Genomic DNA, 19,559 nt, shown 5'->3' on the forward strand with positions numbered 1-19,559 from the left:
CAAAAGAGTCGGGGAAGGTATCCCCTTCGGTTTTCCCCACAGATTGGGTTTGATTATTAACAAAATCTAAGACATAGGATCCGAGGTATGGAAATGACCGCAGTGCCGCATGCAAATACAAGACTAATTTCATGCACAGTGATGTTATCATATCAGAAGTCGATATCGTACAGTACAGCAAAATGATCGTCCTGATCCTTTTTCCAGTGATGATGAACAGCATGGCAGTAAACACATACTGCCCGGCTGTGCCCCTTCCTGGAGTGCGGTGAAAATTAACCCTGTCCTGGCCAAACCCTGGACAGCAGGGTACAAAGTTCTTCTAATTTCTGGCATGGAGAATTCATTTTCAATTTCTCTATCAAAGCAAAATGACAAATACAAAATGCAAGTGAAACCAGATGGACTAACTGTATTAGGAGCGCTGCGCACACATTTTGTGTCACTTACTAGCATTCATTAAGTGAAACAGGGGGAGAAATAAGCTTTGCCTACATGTATTAAACCAATAAGGCTAGCAAGGATGCAAGCCTGCTCTCGTGGATTCATTGTTTTATAACTGCTTTAATTCTAATTGTTCAGTATATGATTAACCTAAAAGTTTTAATTTCCACAAAATTGTTGAACAAAGGAGACATTAATATTTTACATTAACCGTGGAGAGTGTGCTTTGGTTCTCTGAGCAGCGGGCTTGGCGTAAACTGGCAGCGAGCGGCGTTGTGGCGGGAGGCGGGTGCCCCCCGTTTGGGTGAAGCGTGCTCAGTCGGGCGGTCTGGCGCAGGCGGCTGCGCGTGTGTCACCCCATTGTGATGCGGGCTGAGCGCATAGTGCGGCTTGGGCCAGTGTTCCGCAGGGTGTTCCGCAGGGTGTTCCGCAGGGAGGTGGGCAGTGCAGGAGCGACAGCTTGGCCCCGTAGGCTCCTCTCCGGCCTCGGCTGGTACTGAGTTTTGGACAAGGAGCTTTACAAGCCCGGATCTGCACCTCTGAGAGCTGACCCTTGATAGAGGGTGGACAGAGCGAAGAAGTGGTGGCCGTGGAGATGGACAGAGCGAAGAAGCGGTGGCTGCGGAGATGGACAGAGCGAAAAGCGGTGGCCGTGGAGATGGACAGAGCGAAAAGCGGTGGCCGTGGAGATGGACAGAGCGAAGAAGAGGTGGCCGTGGAGATGGACAGAGCGAGAAGCGGTGGCCGTGGAGATGGACAGAGCGAGAAGCGGTGGCCGTGGAGATGGACAGAGCGAAGAAGCGGTGGCCGTGGACATGGACAGAGCGAAAAGCGGTGGCCGTGGAGATGGACAGAGCGAAGAAGTGGTGGCCGTGGAGATGGACAGAGCGAGAAGCGGTGGCCGTGGAGATGGACAGAGCGAAGAAGAGGTGGCCGTGGAGATGGACAGAGCGAGAAGCGGTGGCCGTGGAGATGGACAGAGCGAAGAAGCGGTGGCCGTGCAGATGGACAGAGCGAAAAGCGGTGGCCGTGGAGATGGACAGAGCGAAGAAGGGGTGGCCGTGGAGATGGACAGAGCGAGAAGCGGTGGCCGTGGAGATGGACAGAGCAAAGAAGCGGTGGCCGTGGAGATGGACAGAGCAAAGAAGAGGTGGCCGTGGAGATGGACAGAGCGAGAAGCGGTGGCCGTGGAGATGGACAGAGCGAGAAGCGGTGGCCGTGGAGATGGACAGAGCGAAGAAGCGGTGGCCGTGGAGATGGACAGAGCGAAGAAGCGGTGGCCGTGGAGATGGACAGAGCGAAGAAGCGGTGGCTGTGGAGATGGACAGAGCGAAGAAGCGGTGGCCGTGGAGATGGACAGAGCGAAGAAGGGGTGGCCGTGGAGATGGACAGAGCCAAGAAGCGGTGGCCGTGGAGATGGACAGAGCGAGAAGCGGTGGCCGTGGAGATGGACAGAGCGAAGAAGCGGTGGCCGTGGAGATGGACAGAGCGAAGAAGGGGTGGCTGTGGAGATGGACAGAGCGAAAAGCGGTGGCTGTGGAGATGGACAGAGCGAGAAAGTGGTGGCTGTGGAGATGGACAGAGCGAAGAAGAGGTGGCCGTGGAGATGGACAGAGCGAAAAGCGGTGGCCGTGGAGATGGACAGAGCGAAGAAGGGGTGGCTGTGGAGATGGACAGAGCGAAAAGCAGTGGCCGTGGAGATGGACAGAGCGAAGAAGGGGTGGCCGTGGAGATGGACAGAGCCAAGAAGCGGTGGCCGTGGAGATGGACAGAGCGAGAAGCGGTGGCCGTGGAGATGGACAGAGCGAGAAGCGGTGGCCGTGGAGATGGACAGAGCGAAGAAGCGGTGGCCGTGGAGATGGACAGAGCGAAGAAGTGGTGGCTGTGGAGATGGACAGAGCGAAAAGCGGTGGCTGTGGAGATGGACAGAGCGAGAAAGTGGTGGCTGTGGAGATGGACAGAGCGAAGAAGAGGTGGCCGTGGAGATGGACAGAGCGAAAAGCGGTGGCCGTGGAGATGGACAGAGCGAAGAAGGGGTGGCTGTGGAGATGGACAGAGCGAAAAGCAGTGGCCGTGGAGATGGACAGAGCGAAGAAGGGGTGGCTGTGGAGATGGACAGAGCGAAAAGCGGTGGCTGTGGAGATGGACAGAGCGAAGAAGTGGTGGCTGTGGAGATGGACAGAGCGAAAAGCGGTGGCCGTGGAGATAGACAGAGCGAAGAAGCGGTGGCCGTGGAGATGGACAGAGCGAAAAGCTGTGGCCGTGGAGATGGACAGAGCGAAAAGCGGTGGCCGTGGAGATGGACAGAGCGAAGAAGTGGTGGCCGTGGAGATGGACAGAGCGAAGAAGTGGTGGCTGTGGAGATGGACAGAGCGAAGAAGAGGTGGCCGTGGAGATGGACAGAGCGAAGAAGTGGTGGCCGTGGAGATGGACAGAGCGAAGAAGAGGTGGCCGTGGAGATGGACAGAGCGAAGAAGAGGTGGCTGTGGAGATGGACTCAGTGAAGAAGTGGTGGCTCTGGAGATGGACAGAGCGAAGAAGTGGTGGCCGTGGAGATGGACAGAGCGAAGAAGCGGTGGCCGTGGAGATGGACAGAGCGAAGAAGCGGTGGCCGTGGAGATGGACAGAGCGAAGAAGCGGTGGCTGTGGAGATGGACAGAGCGAAGAAGTGGTGGCCGTGGAGATGGACAGAGCGAAGAAGAGGTGGCCGTGGAGATAGACAGAGCGAGAAAATGGTGGCTGTGGAGATGGACAGAGCGAAGAAGAGGTGGCCGTGGAGATGGACAGAGCGAAAAGCGGTGGCCGTGGAGATGGACAGAGTGAAAAGCGGTGGCTGTGGAGATGGACAGAGCGAAGAAGCGGTGGCCGTGGAGATGGACAGAGCGAAGAAGCGGTGGCTGTGGAGATGGACAGAGCGAAGAAGTGGTGGCCGTGGAGACGGACTCAGTGAAGAAGTGGTGGCTGTGGAGATGGACAGAGCGAAGAAGTGGTGGCTGTGGAGATGGAAGGTTCTGAATGTCCAATAAAGTGTTTTGCTTTCTGATTCTCGTTGAGCCTCTGTGCTTTCCTGAGTTGTTGGGCTTGCTGTGTCAGAGAGCGCAAGGAAATCCTGCTAGTGTTGGAAATAGATTTATAAATGCTACTTATGTCTAAATTAGGTGGAATTGGGACAGAATCGTTGGTGTTGATTTGTGTCTCAGTTTTAGGATATTTGGATAAGCTTACAACACTGAGGAATTAAAAAATGGAGGGATTTTCAAGAAAACCTGTGAGGGTTATCTAACTCAAATCGAGATGCATTTTGATTCTTGTAGGCTTCCTAGAAAAACAAGTGGAGGGTGTGTACATACACAAACGTGTGTGGTATGTGCTACTCGATGTAAATACAGCAATTTTCCTTTCTGTCACAGCTGATGAGAGATTTTGGGTAGATGAATCACGTAATAGAAGTATAAGAAGACAATGACCAAAGTTTTCCACTTCAGTGCCCGGAGGTGTCTGTTGTTTCCTGGGCATTGCTGGAAATCTGGCCGTGGCTCTCGCTCGCTGAGGCCGGAGATTAGTGCCTCGGGGCCTTGGATCAATCTGTAGAAGTCGATCTGAGAAACTAGCTCTTAGGTATTTGCATGCGAAAACGTTGCAGTAATCGACCTTTCCGGGTGCACATGGCGGGGTGGCGGACATTTGCCAGCGCTGCAGGAGCCCAGCTCTGCTTTCGTGCCCTCTCTCGGGGGGAGATGAGGATGCAAAACAAATCCCGGTGAGGTGTCCTAGCTCCGAAATCCTCATGCAGGGCTGCTGAGGAGCACTGCTCTCTGGAGCGAGCTCTCCTCCTTTTCTAGGCTCTGGGAAATGCTCAGCAGCAGCCTCAGACTGGGTGTGCTTGCATCAGCAGAGCCGACCTTGGGCTTCTCTGCATTGTAAAGATGAAAATCGGTTGCCTGCAGCCCAGCCTTGTCACCCAAAGAGCCAAAGCAAAAACGTGTAGGTGTAGTAAGTGCTAAGTTCTGGCAGGGCGAGCACTGAATACACCGGTATGTCTGTGAGGGCTGAAGCCGGGTGTGAAGCCAGCCTGGTAGATCCTGGACACACAACTGGATGGGAAGTGCTGCATTAACCATGAGGTGGGTGGCCTGAAGGTATTGTCGAAGGCTGTCCCCTCGAGGAGCAACACATGCGTGTTGGGCTCCCGCACTGTGTTAGCTGTGAGTGCAAACCAGTGTTGCTTGACTGTTCGGAGAGGAGGAAGAGAGTGCCGATTCCTTCTGCCAGAGCCCATCTCCACTGGCATTCTGGAGCATCTTATCTCCAGACCAATGAAAGAACTAATTTTTAATTTTTCTTTACAGTGACCTCTTATGCTGAAAACAGTGATAAGCAAAAGCATTAGAACTATTTCAAGTCATCCTAGTACCCTATGGTAACCTTGGAACTTCTCCCCCAACTTAACAGTAATAGACCAATGTATTTGAAGGATAAAGTTTGACACATCACATCCAGTGGATCAGCTAGATTTCAACCTATTCTTAAAAGCTTTCTAGCCCAGATGTCGTAACTACCTGCCTAAAAAAAAAAATCCTAATCCTCAACTCTTTCATTTTATGACCTTAAATATTCCACCACATTTCAGATCTGTGTAAAGCCACCACAGGTGTTGGATCATGTCCAAAGAAGAGCAATACAGCTGGTGAATGATCTAGAGAACAGTCCTATAAGGACTTGTGGCTGAGGGAACTGGGGTTGTGCAGTCTGGACAAAAGAAGTCTGAAGGAAGACCTTATCGCTCTCTGCAGCTACCTGAAAGGTGGCTGTACTGAGGTGGGTGTCAGTCTCTTCTCACAACTAAAAAGTTATAGGACAAGAGGAAATGGCCTCAAGTTGCATCACGGGAAGTTTAGACTTGATATTTGGAGAAAATTCTTCACTGAAAGGGTTGTCAAGCATTGGAACAGGCTGCCCAGGGAAGTGGCGGAGTCACCGTCCCTGGAGGTATTTAAAAGACATGTAGAGGTTGCACTTAGGGACACGGTTCAGTGCTGGACTTCACAGTTGGACTTGATGATCTTAAGGGTATTTTCCAACATAAATGGTTCTATGATTCTACCAGTTCAGCTGCATACAGGCTGCCAGTGATTCCCAGACAAACCACCACCCTTCACTATTCCAAAAAGCCATTTGTATTTTAGACACAGCATTCAACTGACATGTGTGATAAGCAGTAGCTAAGAACCCCTAAACAGTCCTTTCTGAGGAATACCAAGAGTAATAAGCTGTGCTTTATTGTAGGAGAGCCTTCTTGAAAGGAATTTGAAATTCCATAAAACAAACTGCTGCTTTTTAAGGGACAACAGTTGGTGTAATGGTTTCAACTATTAGTATCATCTCCAGTAACTTGTACTAGTCATGTGACGTGCATTAAAAACTCTCATAGACTAAACCGTAAGAACCAGCGCATATCCCCCCACACTTTTCAAGTTAAGGTCTTCTGAGTGTAAACTCTTATCACTATGAGCTCAGAAGCAGCTTGTCTGTGTTTCACTGGGCAACTGTATGATCACCAGTATCAACAACAGAAAGCACAGGTTTGCAGCAGGCCAGGCTACTTCAGCTTAAGATCAAGGGGCCACTGTAATCGTTCTAGTCAGTTTAAGAGCTTAGAATCTTGACTCAGTCTCTCTACTATTTATATGTATTTATTATCCTCTGAAAGTGAATTGTGTCCAAATACTTTTAAAGATTTTACTGCTTCCAGTGGAAGACTGTTTAAAGAATGCACTGCAGTCACACGACATGAAAGAGTAACCAGCTTATTACTGTCAGAAGAAACAATCTTCTACAGTAACAGAAAGCTTACAAAAATCCTGGAGGTCACCTTGACTAAGCCAACCTTTTTCATAGTCAGTACTTTTATCAAGGCACATTTTATGGCTGATTAATGTCTGAAACATTTCTTGGAATAGCCCTCCTCTCCATAGCTCTAAAGTCTCACACAAAACATTTACAAACATCCCCACAATTCATATACTATAGAAGGTAGTACAGCATGTTAGTTGAACACAACTCAATTTCCAAATCCAAAAGAATTATTTATATTACATATAATCTTAGCAGGTTAAGAGATCATCAATCATCAATCTCTTATTCCTTACATAATTTTAACTTGACCGAACTGCTAACTTTTTTATATTTGTGGTACGCAAACAGACTAAGGAGGTATGTCTCACTCTTCATCGGTTCTCAAAACTTGCGAAAGTACAAAAAACCTCATTATTTTTGTTTTCCTGTTTAGAAATATGTTAAGGAGATTGTTGACTTCTAGTCCAACAGCTTAAGGGATATTCTATGACAGAGGCCACATACGCAAGAGATCAACTAACAGGGTAAATGCAGGGAGCTGAAAGCAGGTACATGTAAAATAACAAAGCTTCTTAGCAGCAAGCAGAAGTGTAGTTTTTACAAAAGCAGCAAAGAGCAGCTTGGAAGATAAATCTTAAATATATTGGCCCATCACTTGCATTTGCAATTGTACTATGTACATACACTAACATCAGATATTCAATATTTGTCCTGCATTGGGAGTAGCAATAAAATATACCCCATTCCAAAAGTAACTAGGAAGACCATTCAACAGTCAGTTAAACTTTCAATAAGGGTTGAACTACTTGATCTCCCAGGTATCCTCTGTCAAAGAACATAGGAAATCAGACTATGTTACAAACAAGGTGTGACAACAGATGTTCAAACAAGGGTCATAAGATAACTGTATTAAGAGAAAGAACAAACTCTTAATATAAGATCTGCCTCAAACAGAATGAGCTGATGAGCAAAGTTCCAGTTCATAAACATGTTACCAGCTAGCCCATGTGAATGGAAGTAAGCAGATCTGGTACAACATTCAGCCCTTCATGAAGAAGTCTGAAAATAATACAAATTTTCCCAAACCATCCAGTTGCAGCAACATTTTTCTTACATCTTCCCCTAGTCCAAGTTCACTTTCCTATAACATTCTGTACATCTTTGTAAGATTGTCTCATTTTTAGGACTGCCGAACTTCAACATTACCATTCAAATAGTACCAAGTACAGAGATGGATACGTTCTCACAAGCTGCATGAAAAATAGCTGGTTGAGGAAGGACCTTCATGCCCTCGCTCACAGAGACTACAATGCATGCACAACCCTTACCCGTTGCCAGACAATTCAGGTGTGAACTCCAGAGTTTTGAGGCACCTCACTTATTAAGCAACTTATTTAGAATGCAAAACACTTCAAAACAGAAACGGAAAGAAATACAACATGACATAAAGTGTATTTTTTTTTTTGTAACATGTATATAACGATCCTGTATAAAGGATCAGTCCTCACAAAAATTTAAGCCAGTCAGATGCACCATTTGTATCCTAAATTAACAGTCACGGCATTTCTTCACAAGAAGGCATAATTAACATTAGACAGGATCAGAGAAGTGAAGAAAAGTGAAATTCATGCAGCTTTGAGGCAGTTAAAGGAAAACGATTTTACCTTAAAGTGGCATACGAAAACATTACACAGCATGAAATTCTTTGGCCAAATTATTTAAGTGGGTTCATATACTGAAAATACACTGTTAACCTCTTTTCGAAGTGAGGTGTAACAAGAAGGAGCACATGTGACTGGAGACAAAACATTGCTTGAATTAACTACTGCTTTGTAACATGTATCACCTTTGTAATATGAATCAAAAGGAGAACAGAAACAGATTAAGCTTATTCTCCCCAGGACAAAATTTCCAAGCTCTATAACAGAGAAAGCTTTTCTTCCTACTTCCTCTCACCCTGCCAACCCAGATGGGTTTTCAGTCATCTGGCAAAAGCAGAGGGAAACCACACCTCTGAGCAACTTCACAGTAGAGATTCCATCACATCAAACATTTAAGCAGTTGCCAAAGCTAAATCCCACTCCTCCCTGTCTGCTGAAAGAATGCATATTTTTTCTGGACTGATTTGCTGCTAATTGCTCTCTAGCTGGAGCTCACAATACTCTCTTAGTGGTCACTATTACTTCTGCCACACTGCAGAAGTCCTGGAACTTTCTCTTTCAACTATCTTCTCCGTAATCAGAGTACCCTCTCTGGTTTAGCAACATAAACAGTATTTGATATTCTGAACTTATCTGGAGCACCATTATCTTACTAAAAAAAAAATCATTGCCATACACTTTACTCATGCATAACTTGTTCTAAACATTTGTATCTCACCTTTGACAGAAGCAATTTCACACAGGAAACATGGCCCTCATAGACTGCTGATAGGAGTGGTGTGATATTATGTTTGTCTGGAGCCTGTAAATTGAGACACGGTTATTTGAAGCACAATTTCACACAGCATTAAAAGGTTTCACTTAGCTTTTTAATTTTGTTTTGTCAACAGGAGACTGAAGGTAAGGATTTAAGAATATTACCCAGAAATGCACTCCTTCAGAATTTTTTATTCTTCTTTTTAAAAATTAATTTTTTTAAAAAAAAAACAGGTAACAGCAAGATATTTCTTCCTTAAGACTTCTAGGTATCCTAAAGTTTGTCTATTTTTGTAGGCCAATGACAGAAATTGTGTGGTTTTAGCTGACAAGTTTTGCCCAACTTAAAAACAGTACTCCTAATTCTCCCATTTCTCAGCCAGCCTGACTTCAGAAACCTGTTTTGGCTGAAACATTGTTTCGGCTGTGCTCTCCTCTAGAAACTATAGTCCCAGAAAGAATAAGAAATAAAGCAACTGAAATCATCTTATTTTTTCCTCCATTTTTATCTCCTCTCCAGTTAGACCTCATCCTTCCAGACACCAAGGAAAAAATTCAAGCCATTTTGTTAAGGACTAGAGCTATGTCTTACATTAATTTTCAGACGAGTATTCTAAAGCACAGCATTTGAAGTCTGTGGTTAAAGTATTTAGAAACTTCACTTTGTGGAGAACTACACTATTTTGAAGTGCCAATACAGCCCAGCCAAGTGTTTTCACAACAAAGCCGCATGCATTTCAAGCTACAGCAAAATGACTGAGGTTGTACAAGTAAGAATGTCTCCAAAAACAGAGGGAAGCACACCAATTTAAACAGACATGATGATCCCCTGGCCAAGGATGCATTGCACTGTCTTCTGAAGTCCCTCCCAACTAATTTAATATGTATGTCACGCAAACTTTCTTTAGATGTCATTACTGGATATATGTTTCTAATCATTGTCAAACTAAATTTAACTTTTTATAGCTACAATCAACTTCTCCTAGTGTGTCCAAAAATAATAAAAACATTTAATAAACATAATTTCAAGCTCCCAACCTCCAGGACACCACCTCTCAAGTATTTTTTAAAGGCATCAAGTTGTTTAGTTTGATCTAAGTCTTTCAGCAACCATTTACACACTTATACCAAGCCCTTCTGTGTGTGTGGCAGGGGGGAAGAGCCTACCACCCTAACACCTGTTTGCAAATTGATGTACATACATTAATATCAGCTCCTTTCAATAGCAGAAATTCCAGAATCTCAAGCTGTCCACAGTCTGCTGCGTAGTGCAGAGGCTTCCTCCCACCTTCAAGTGTCCGGTTGACATCTTCACCCTTCAATATAAACATAATCTAATCAGCAAAATTTTAGAGTTAACACACCAAGCAGCTTGGAAAAAAAATGCGACACTTCAAACATGCTGAAGAATGTTTCATCTAAATATTCAAGTAATTGCCCAAGGAAAATGAAAATTCCACACTGCATCTCAAGTGTAGCAAGTACCCACGTGCACAAGGTAAGTTCTCTGACAAAGATTCTTTAAAAAGTCATTAGAGCTTGTAAAAAACGCTTACATTGGTTCATCTTGAGTCTCCTTCCCCTAAACCGGTTCTAGTTATCTGGCTAAGTTACTTTACCTGCTTCTACACATACTGAAGTTTTGCAGACTGAGAAACCAGATGCATAGAAATTACTCAACATCATAACTACTAGTGAGCACAGGCCATCCGTAACTTAAATCCCAATTATGAAACTGTCCATTCTGCTTTATAAACATCACCTGCCAATTCTACCTGACACAGTAAAGTTTGAAGACAGTCAACCGAATCAGGGCACAGGAAGTTGTATTCTAATCCCCACTTGTACAAGTGGATTGAGACATCTCTTAAGGCGTAAACAAAATTTAATTCAGTGAGTGCCTAATCAGCTTTGTTTCTTCACCTTGGGTTGTGCAACTAAGGGTAAACTGATTTGCTGCACTTCAGTAATGATAGGAAGTTACTGCAAACCAAATACCGACAAGCTATGTGGTAAGTGACTCTTTCATACCTGCAAGTGTTAGTATTTTAGGGAGTGGTTAAATTTAGCATCATACCTCCAGTCCTGCATTTTCACAGAAAAACAATCAAAATAATTTCAGCTGCAACACCAACTCATCGTTCTCTAATGAGCCCCTGCAGTTCCCTCACTCCTGCCCCAAGTATCTAGAAAGTTCACAGAATAGAGGGCTTGACATGTATCTTCCAAACATCACTTCCCTTGTAAGAACAGAAGAGGACACGGTCAGAAGAAAATCTCACTCTGCATTTGATGTTCTGTATTACCAGAGTTTTATACCACTGGCCAAATAACAAGACAATCTCAGAATTCTCCTCTGCTATCAACACAATATTCAATTCTTCTCATAATGTACTGTGCTGCAAGTCAAAGCAACACAACAGTGTTTAACCTCTGTCATCTCAGAGGTCAGGAACTGGTTCTCACGCTATTGAAGGTTCTGGCTTCAAAGGAGCATGAAGTAGCACCCAGCAGCAGAATAAAACACACCTCTGCAGCTGCTGTTACTGAGACTGAAGTATGACTACGGCTTCTGAAGCATGCTAGACATCAGGAAAAAAAGATAGCTTTACTTTTATCTATGATTTTCAGAACAGTAACAAATTGTACTTCTAAACAAAGCCCGTTACAGCTTTAGCTAAGTGGACTATCAACACTTTAACTACAACAGTTTAACACATAAAATTCCAGTATGACTGAAGGCCTAACTTTTTACCTACGACAACTTTACTGGTAAACAGTATTGTGATGTACCTTCGCTTTTCCATTGCTGAATTTCAGTGCAAAACGTTGGTGAGGATATGTTAACACCTGTGTTCCAATAAAAAAAAATCATCCAGATCACAGTACACTGACAGCATACAAACAGCCAGACTGGTCTGAAAAGCGCCTAAGGAAGCAGTGTGTACCTACCTTATCTAGGAAGTAAGCTCTACCCATAGTCTTGTTCACATCTTGCCACTTCCCAGAAATTCAAAACCAACTGGCATTTAAATTACACACGATGTTTGCAGATATGTAAGGATTAGGATGCGTAAGTTTAGAAACCCAGTCATTTAAGAGCCACACAATCACTACCCCAAAACAAGCTCTAAGGATTCCTGTACTGTCTGACACACGCTAAGACATGGTAAATAAGGGGGTAAGGGAGAAGGACAAGCTAGCTCACTCCTGGGACAGCACACGCTAAAGCCACAAAGTTCACATTCAAAAAGGAATTTTAAATCATCATATCTTAAGATTGAGACAGACCAACAAAGCTCCCCTTCCTTAAGCTTATAAATATTATTTAGCTCATTGGCTTACACTAAGATTTTTTTTTTTTTCTGTTCTCTCCTAAGCTGGCTGTGGAATAAATTTCTGCTACACAATAAACTTTTGGAAGCAAAAAAAAACCAAACCCAACCAAACACCAAGTTCTCCAAGTTTCCCTTAAAGGTGATGAAAGTTTGTTTATAGGGGAGTACCTAGAAAAAAGTCTGCAAACAAAGATGTCCCAAACACAGACTATGTGGATTTGAATACTGGCACTGAGAAAATATATCAACAGCATTCAAAGTCAAACATCAGAACATTTTAGCCCCAATTAACAAAACAAAGTTATCTGGTAATTTACAAATAAAAGCAAGTACTGCTAGGTTCTGCAATAAACAAAGTCAAATATCCAGTTGTTTCATGGGTGTGAAAAGCCTCTGTAAAATATACAGATATTGGTGGTGCATGCTTAATTTTTTTTTACTGATGGGGGTGCATGATCAAAAAGGTTTGGAGAACACTGGTCTATAGCTCTATCTAGGAAACTATAAGTTCTTTTTCAGAGAGAGTTTCATGCTGGAAGACTAAGCAGTTTCAGTGGACATTTTACTGGTCAAATAATAAACCTCCAAACCTTAAACCTGCACACAAAATATTCAGATTAAAGGTGAGCTGTTATAAAACTTACAATACCCTTACAGCTACACTTTTGCAAGAGAAAGTGCCTTTAGGCATGGAAATACAGACTTCTAATAGAACTTCAATTAAAGGTATAAAGTTTCAAACATTATCTACAACAGCTGCCATTTATACACTTAAGTCTCCAAGATACAAGTTGCATATAAAATCACCTATAAAAAGCGAAAGTCAGAAAACTGCTTGAAGCCTCACAATCCAAACTGGTAACACACTGGTGCCAGAGACAGTAGTTACCACAGCTGCAACAACAAGCCTTTTACTTGGTTAGACAGTGATGTGAAACACATCTAACACCATAGATAAGGTTGTCAAAGATTATCTAAACAAGCTGCTGTTCTCTTTTAAGTTTAGGATATACAATCCTGCGGGTGTCGATTTTTGTCTTCACTGAATGAGCACTCCAACTTGGATTCCCTTGCTCTTCCACTTTTAAGTATTCTGTTCAGCTAAGCCAGGGACAGATGCTGACTTACATGGGCAGTTGGGTTCTCAGTTTTGACAGACTGGACAGCCAAGACAGATCACATTTTGTATAGGAAACACATTTTCTCTATACTGTGACATCTAAAAAGTGGACTACTAGAGAATTCAAGAATTCACATTAGGAAAGAAATTCTATATTGTAGCTATAGCAACAAGCTCGAAACATCAATTCACATCTTCATACAATACAGGAAAATCTAAGCATAAGGTCAAGATTTGAACCTCCTCTCACAAATAAACAAATAAGGCAGCTCTGGTGAAGGTGTGGTTAATAATTTCAACAGAATGAGACGAAGTGGTCTCTCAAGCCCTGTAACAGACTGAGGCAAGAAACAGTACAGGAAGCAAAGATTAAAAGAAAAGAGTTCTCTTTATGTCAAGTTTTCTAAAACTGGCCAAAGACATAACTGAACGTTATGAACTTGGGTATCAGCAATCTTATCAGGTGACGATTCTCAATACTGACCTCTGAGACAGCAAAGTAACCAATATTTCGGTAGGCTGAAACTAAGACCATACTAAATAGCTGCTAAAGGCTTGCTTTGAACAAGACCATACTCTGCATCGCACACTGTCAGAACCCACATGAATTGCCAAAGAGCAGCAAGATTTTTCCTTTATGCCCACAGGAAACAAATCTTCTGCATATTAGACAAGAAGTGACTGAACAATTCTCCCAGGAAGTTTTATATACTTTTGTCATCTTCTAGAGTCTAACAGAGCAGCAAAAAGGTTAATAGTTATGAGCGTACTTTGAAGGAGACATAATCAAGTCAGAATCAAAGAATCATCAACTTCAATACAAAATATATCTTCAGTCAAAGGCCACATGTCTCCTGAAAGAGGATGATTACTTATTTTCACTTTCGAGAGTGAACCTACAAATTCACTAACAATTGTGCAAATCCTCAGAAAAGAATTTGCCCTCGCAAAAGGAAAGACACGATTCACCTCTTTAATGACCTTCCAGAATACATTGAGTTTACTTAGTCAGACATTTAAGGCTAAGTCTGGTATAAACCACATCAGTAACAACGTTCTTTGCAGATCAAAGACCTACAGCACCAGCTATCCAATAAAATTAAAAACAGTTCAACACATGGAACAGAACCAGCAGCTAGCAGGTATCTACTTTAATCCCCTCTATTAAAATCTGATAACAGGTATATAAAAGCCTCTCTGTCAATCTCAAACTACTAAACAAGACAGCACGAAAGAAGATTTTTACAACACATTGATCTTATGTCCTACTTAGGTAACCCACACACATGGATACTCAATTAGCAGGACTTTAAGTATCAGCTTCAGCTGAAAGAATGGCTATCAAGTTTTCACTGAAGGACAGAAAAATAAAAACTTGAAGCTCAGTTGTCAATATTTTCAAGAACTTTCTCTAGTTTTAAAATAACTAATAGTAGAGTTCACTATACTGCCCTCTGAATGCAGCTATCACCCACCTTCTGTAGTGGAGCAATTCAATCCATAAAATGATCTGTTTAACTAATTTCTTCAGTGAGTACTGTCAAAAACAGTTACTCTTGAACTTTATTCTTCCACCACCCTCTATCACACACACTTTTCTTGCTTTGCCTTTTCTTGCCAGTGTACCTACACAAAACCCCTGATCGTTCTCACGTCCTTTTGCAGTTTTAACTCCAGTCAAGCTTTGGCTTCTTTCAGTTCCATTCCTGCATAACCTGGAAAAGCACCTACATTCACCTTGGGCACCCACACCCAATTCCACTTTTCATGCCACCCCCTCTTCATATCTGAGCTCAGAGAGGAGTTCCCTGACAGCCAAGCTGCCCTCCTGTCACACCTGCTGGATGCCTCAGAGTAATCTGGAATGATCTGCACCTTAACAGCTGCCTTGAATAAGTTCTGCCAAATTTAATTCCTTATTCTTTTGCAGCCCTAGTTAAGAGAATGAAACAGGTTTCACTGATTTTGTCCCCAATGCACATTATTACATCAGCTCATTGAAAATGCTGAATTAGTCATAAATGAGTCTAAAGCTCATCATTTCCCAGGCAGATTGTTTAACCACACCAAACTGACACTGTCCTTGAACAGCCCCTGCCTTTTTTGCAGGCTTAATTACATAGACTGTACTCCATGCCTCCCTTGGTCTAGCTTTACCTACTAACTTCCTCCTTTCCTAGGTCCCACCAGTTTTAGAAGCATCAACACTTAAAGCCAAATGAGCTATACTAAACTGATCTCATGCCACTCTAGTATCCCTACAGTATATTTTACGTGCTTCAATCACAGAGTTACTTTGCAGTGGCAGGCCAACTGAAACCAAAACTGAACCAGCTATTCACTTGGGCACTGTGGTTTGTCAGTAGGGTTGCTCTACAACATTACTACTATGCTGTTAAAGTCACAGCTCACCCACCAGTTTAGCACCAATTTTCTTCTGTGTAGCAGTTACAGTATCACTGCTCCTAGTCACAGTTTGGTCCTTCCCACCCCTGCATCGGAATTAGTGGCTGAATGATTAATTCAATGAGGGAACTAATCAGTCTGACAGTTAACTTCATCATTTTCTTCTTTCCAGCTGAATCTGTTCCTCCATCTGATTCACCACTTGGCAGCTGAACATATCAGAAATAAGTAGGTAGGATTTACACTGCAGTTCTACCACAGAAATAAAAACTGAAAACTGTGGCCTCATTAAATGCTACTGCATAGGTTGACTGTATTAGTAGAGCAGTATCTGTAATACTGGTGGCATTAAAATGCTCTTTCAGATTTAGAAACAACTCCGCATCCCCATCTGTACTTATCCCATCATGCAGAAATAACTTCATCTCCCTATTTCACACACTCCTTTCATTCCAGTTTTAATGAAGGAAACCAGATTCCATGCGGTCAGACGTCCTTAGAGTGCAGGGAAGCATCCTACAAGAGCTACACTCACTACTGGGTAATTCCCATCTCCAGTATTCTGGAGAAAGATGAACTTGCTTTACAGCGTTGCATTACTTGCATCTCTTCTCATACAAAGGATGGACATTCTTATAGACTATTAGATATTAGAGTATTTGTTTTTAAATATTCAACAAAGAGAATTAGATAGTTAATCAGAACTATTTCCAACCAATCTCCTTGTACAGATCTATAGCAAAAGATGTTAAGAATTCAACTCCTGAAAGCAGGAGTGTCTCAGGTTTTGAGCATTAATGTTCCTCAGGTGTAGGAACTAAAGGTAAATACATGAGGATGAAAGAGAAAAGTAAAATTTAGGTATCTACCTTTTTGTTTCTGTGTCACATTACAGTGCATGGCCTTTATATCAGAAGGATAATGTGTAATATTCCTCTATGCAATGTTTGCAACATTCTTCACTTTAAAGTTCATGGTTTAACAAAAAAAAAATCCTCTTGGGATTTTATGCCAGAAGAAACATTTGAAAACAAACAGGTGAAATTCAGTGTAGCATCTGCTTTCTATGTTCATCTTCATGAGGTGTCTCAAAAAAAAAAATTCCTAGTAGATAGTGTTTTGGTTTGGCCTGGATAAATGACAGGTGCCCACCAAAACCACTCTATCACCCCCTCCTCAGTTGGACAGGGGAGAGGAAATACAACGAAAGGCTTGAGGGTCGAGACAAGGACAGGGAGAGATCACTCACCAATTACCGTCACGGACAAAACAGACTGGACTTGGGGAGAAAAGAGAGTTTAATTTATCACCAATCAAGTCAGAGTAGGATAGTGAGAAATAAAACTAGGTCTTAAAACACCTTCTCCCCACCCCTCCCTATTTCCCAGGCTCAACTTCACTCCCATTTCTCTACCTCCTCCCCCCCGAGCAGCACAGGGGGATGGGGAATGGGGGTTACGGTCAGTTCATCACTCATTGTCTCTGCCACTCCTCCCTACTCAGGGGGAGGATTCCTTATACTCTGCCCCTGCTCCAGCGTGAGGTCCCTCTCATGGGAGACAGTTCTCCACAAACTTCTCCAACCTGAGTTCTTCCCACGGGCTGCAGTCCTTCAGGAACAGGCTGTCCCAGTGTGGGTCCCCGACGGGGTCACAAGCCCTGCCAGCAAACCTGCTCCAGCATGTGCTCCTCTTTCCATGGGTCCACAGGTCCTGGCAGGAGCCTGCTCCAGCACAGGGCCCCCCACAGGGTCACAGCTTCCTTCAGGCATCCACCTGCTCCAGCACTGGGTCCCTTCCATGGGCTACAGGTGGAGATCTGATCCACTGTGGACTTCCACGGGCTGCCTCACCATGGTCTTCATCACAAGTTGCCAGGGAAGACTCTCCGCTCTGGCATCTCGAGCACCTCCTCCCCCTCCTTCTTCACTGACCTTGGTGCCTGCAGGATTGTTTCTCTCACACAGTCTCACTCCTCTCTCAGCTGCCATTTCACCGCAGCTTTTTCTTCCCCTTCTTAAATCTGTTATCCCAAAGGTGCTACCACCGTCGCTGATGGCCTTGGCCTTGGCCAGAGGCGGGTCCGTCTTAGAGCTGGCTGGCACTGGCTCTGTCAGACATGGGGGAAGCTTCGAGCAGCTTCTCACAGAAGGCACCCCTATAGCCCACCCGCTACCAAAACCTTGCCACGCAAACCAATAACAGCAGCTAGGTAAGCTTGGATAGACCCAGTAACAATGATGGAGGTGTAACTGTAATGTAAAATCTTTCTTATATTGTGAAATTCTGAATCCAGAGATCCCCCTCTGAAAATACCATGGTCAGTTGTCCCCATTTAATTTTAACATTGTAAAATGAAATTGGCAGAAGGAAACTGTAATTTATGCTGCTGGATACAAACTGAAGACGTATTTTGCCGTAATAGAAACTATATTAGTATCCACCGAATGAAATATTTTCTTCCAACCTAACTCATTTTTAGTTTTTACACCTAACTCATTGCCTGAAAGCATAAGTTTTATATTTTTAAGTGGAACATAGATAACCTGAGCTTTGAAGTCACTAAAGAGCAATGTATTCCTCAGTCTGCTAAAAGGAGAGCAAGCTTGGACAAACCTCATTTTGAAAAAAAATTGTTAGCCATATACTCCAGCAGGGTTCAGGTGACAATGTTGCACTTCCACAAAGGGGATGTGGGGGGTCTGGAGGAACTAATGTGTATTAATATTCCCCTAACACTCTCCTCCCTTTTCTCAAAGTTTGAGTCAGCCCACACCCCTTCGATCATTCTCCAATATAACTTTTTCCAGATTCATCCATCTCTAGAAAGACCTAAGAAAAACAAAAACTGCTCAACATTCAAGTATTCTGAAGATAAAAATATATTTAGCTATCTTTGTCATTCTACTTGTGTTCTCAAAATGGCTGTGTTTAAATTATTTAAGCCAAAGTTCACTGCTTTGCCTGTGCTAGTTCCAGTTGTACGTTCAGACTTCTCAAGTGTTTACTGCTGCCACATATCAGTTCTGTGGCTCACCTAATCCAAAAGTTACCCCTCTAGTACTGCAGATCTAAACTCCTTGATTGAGAATCCTTAAAAATACAGCAGAAACAACTAAAAAAACGCTATTTTCTACACACATTTATTCTTCTAGGTCAATTATTCTACAATTTCTAAAATCATTGTGAGCTGAAGAATAACTTAAGTTAAACAAAAGCTTCTGCCCTTATACTGCTCGCTGTAACAGTAAAAACATAAGATGATGCTAAACTAACCCATGGGTCAAACCTTGGCGGTAATGAGAGGGAACTCAAATACCATGCTTCCTGAGACCTGACTAATAATCTAAAAATATAAGGACAGTTTAATTCTACAAGCTTGTAAGCGTACTGACTCATGGAATCACAGACTATTTAAGTCTGAAAGGGAACTCTGGAGGTTATCTAGTCCAACATCTGCTGGAAGGAGGTCCAATCAGATCAGGCTGCTCAGGACATTGCCCAGCTGAGTTTCACACACCTCTGAGGATGGAGGATTCCACAAATTCTCTAGGCAGACCTTCCCAGGGCTTGATAATCCTCACCACAAAATATTTCTCTCTTATCTAACTGGAATGTGTTAGACTCCAGCTGGAACTGTTGACTCTTACACCTTCACTGCACAACTAAGCAACCTTCTCTATATCCTGCCCTTGGTACAGAAAGACAATAAAATATTCCCTTTATCTTCCCCAAGCAAAAACCTCACAAAACCCCAAAAAACAAACCACCACAATTCTAACAGCACCTCCTCGTATGTCCTCATCAATCCTGATGGCCCCCCAAACTCAACTCTGAACATGTTCCAGTATGTCAATGCTCTTCTTGCAGTAGGAAGCCTAGAGCTAGGCACAGTACTCATATGCAGCCTCAGAAGTGGTAAGAAGGGAAAAATGTCTTTCAGCCTGCTGGCTGTTTTCTTGCTAATACAGCCCAGCAT

At 43.3% G+C, this 19,559-nt stretch overlaps 1 protein-coding gene across 1 annotated transcript in view; it reads right to left on the reverse strand.

The window, feature by feature from the left end:
- MTPN (myotrophin) overlaps positions 1-19,559 on the reverse strand; it is a 119,723-nt gene that overhangs the window by 85,163 nt on the left and 15,001 nt on the right. Inside the window, exons 2-3 of the mRNA XM_075428815.1 lie at positions 9,920-10,033; positions 8,680-8,763 (exon numbers count right to left, since the gene is read on the reverse strand). Of these exons, the coding sequence (XP_075284930.1) occupies positions 8,680-8,763; positions 9,920-10,033 (198 nt within the window). The remainder of the gene's footprint in view (positions 1-8,679; positions 8,764-9,919; positions 10,034-19,559) is intronic.

Source organism: Opisthocomus hoazin, chromosome 8 (assembly GCF_030867145.1).
Source record: "Opisthocomus hoazin isolate bOpiHoa1 chromosome 8, bOpiHoa1.hap1, whole genome shotgun sequence".
NCBI classification, from domain to species: Eukaryota; Metazoa; Chordata; class Aves; order Opisthocomiformes; family Opisthocomidae; genus Opisthocomus; species Opisthocomus hoazin.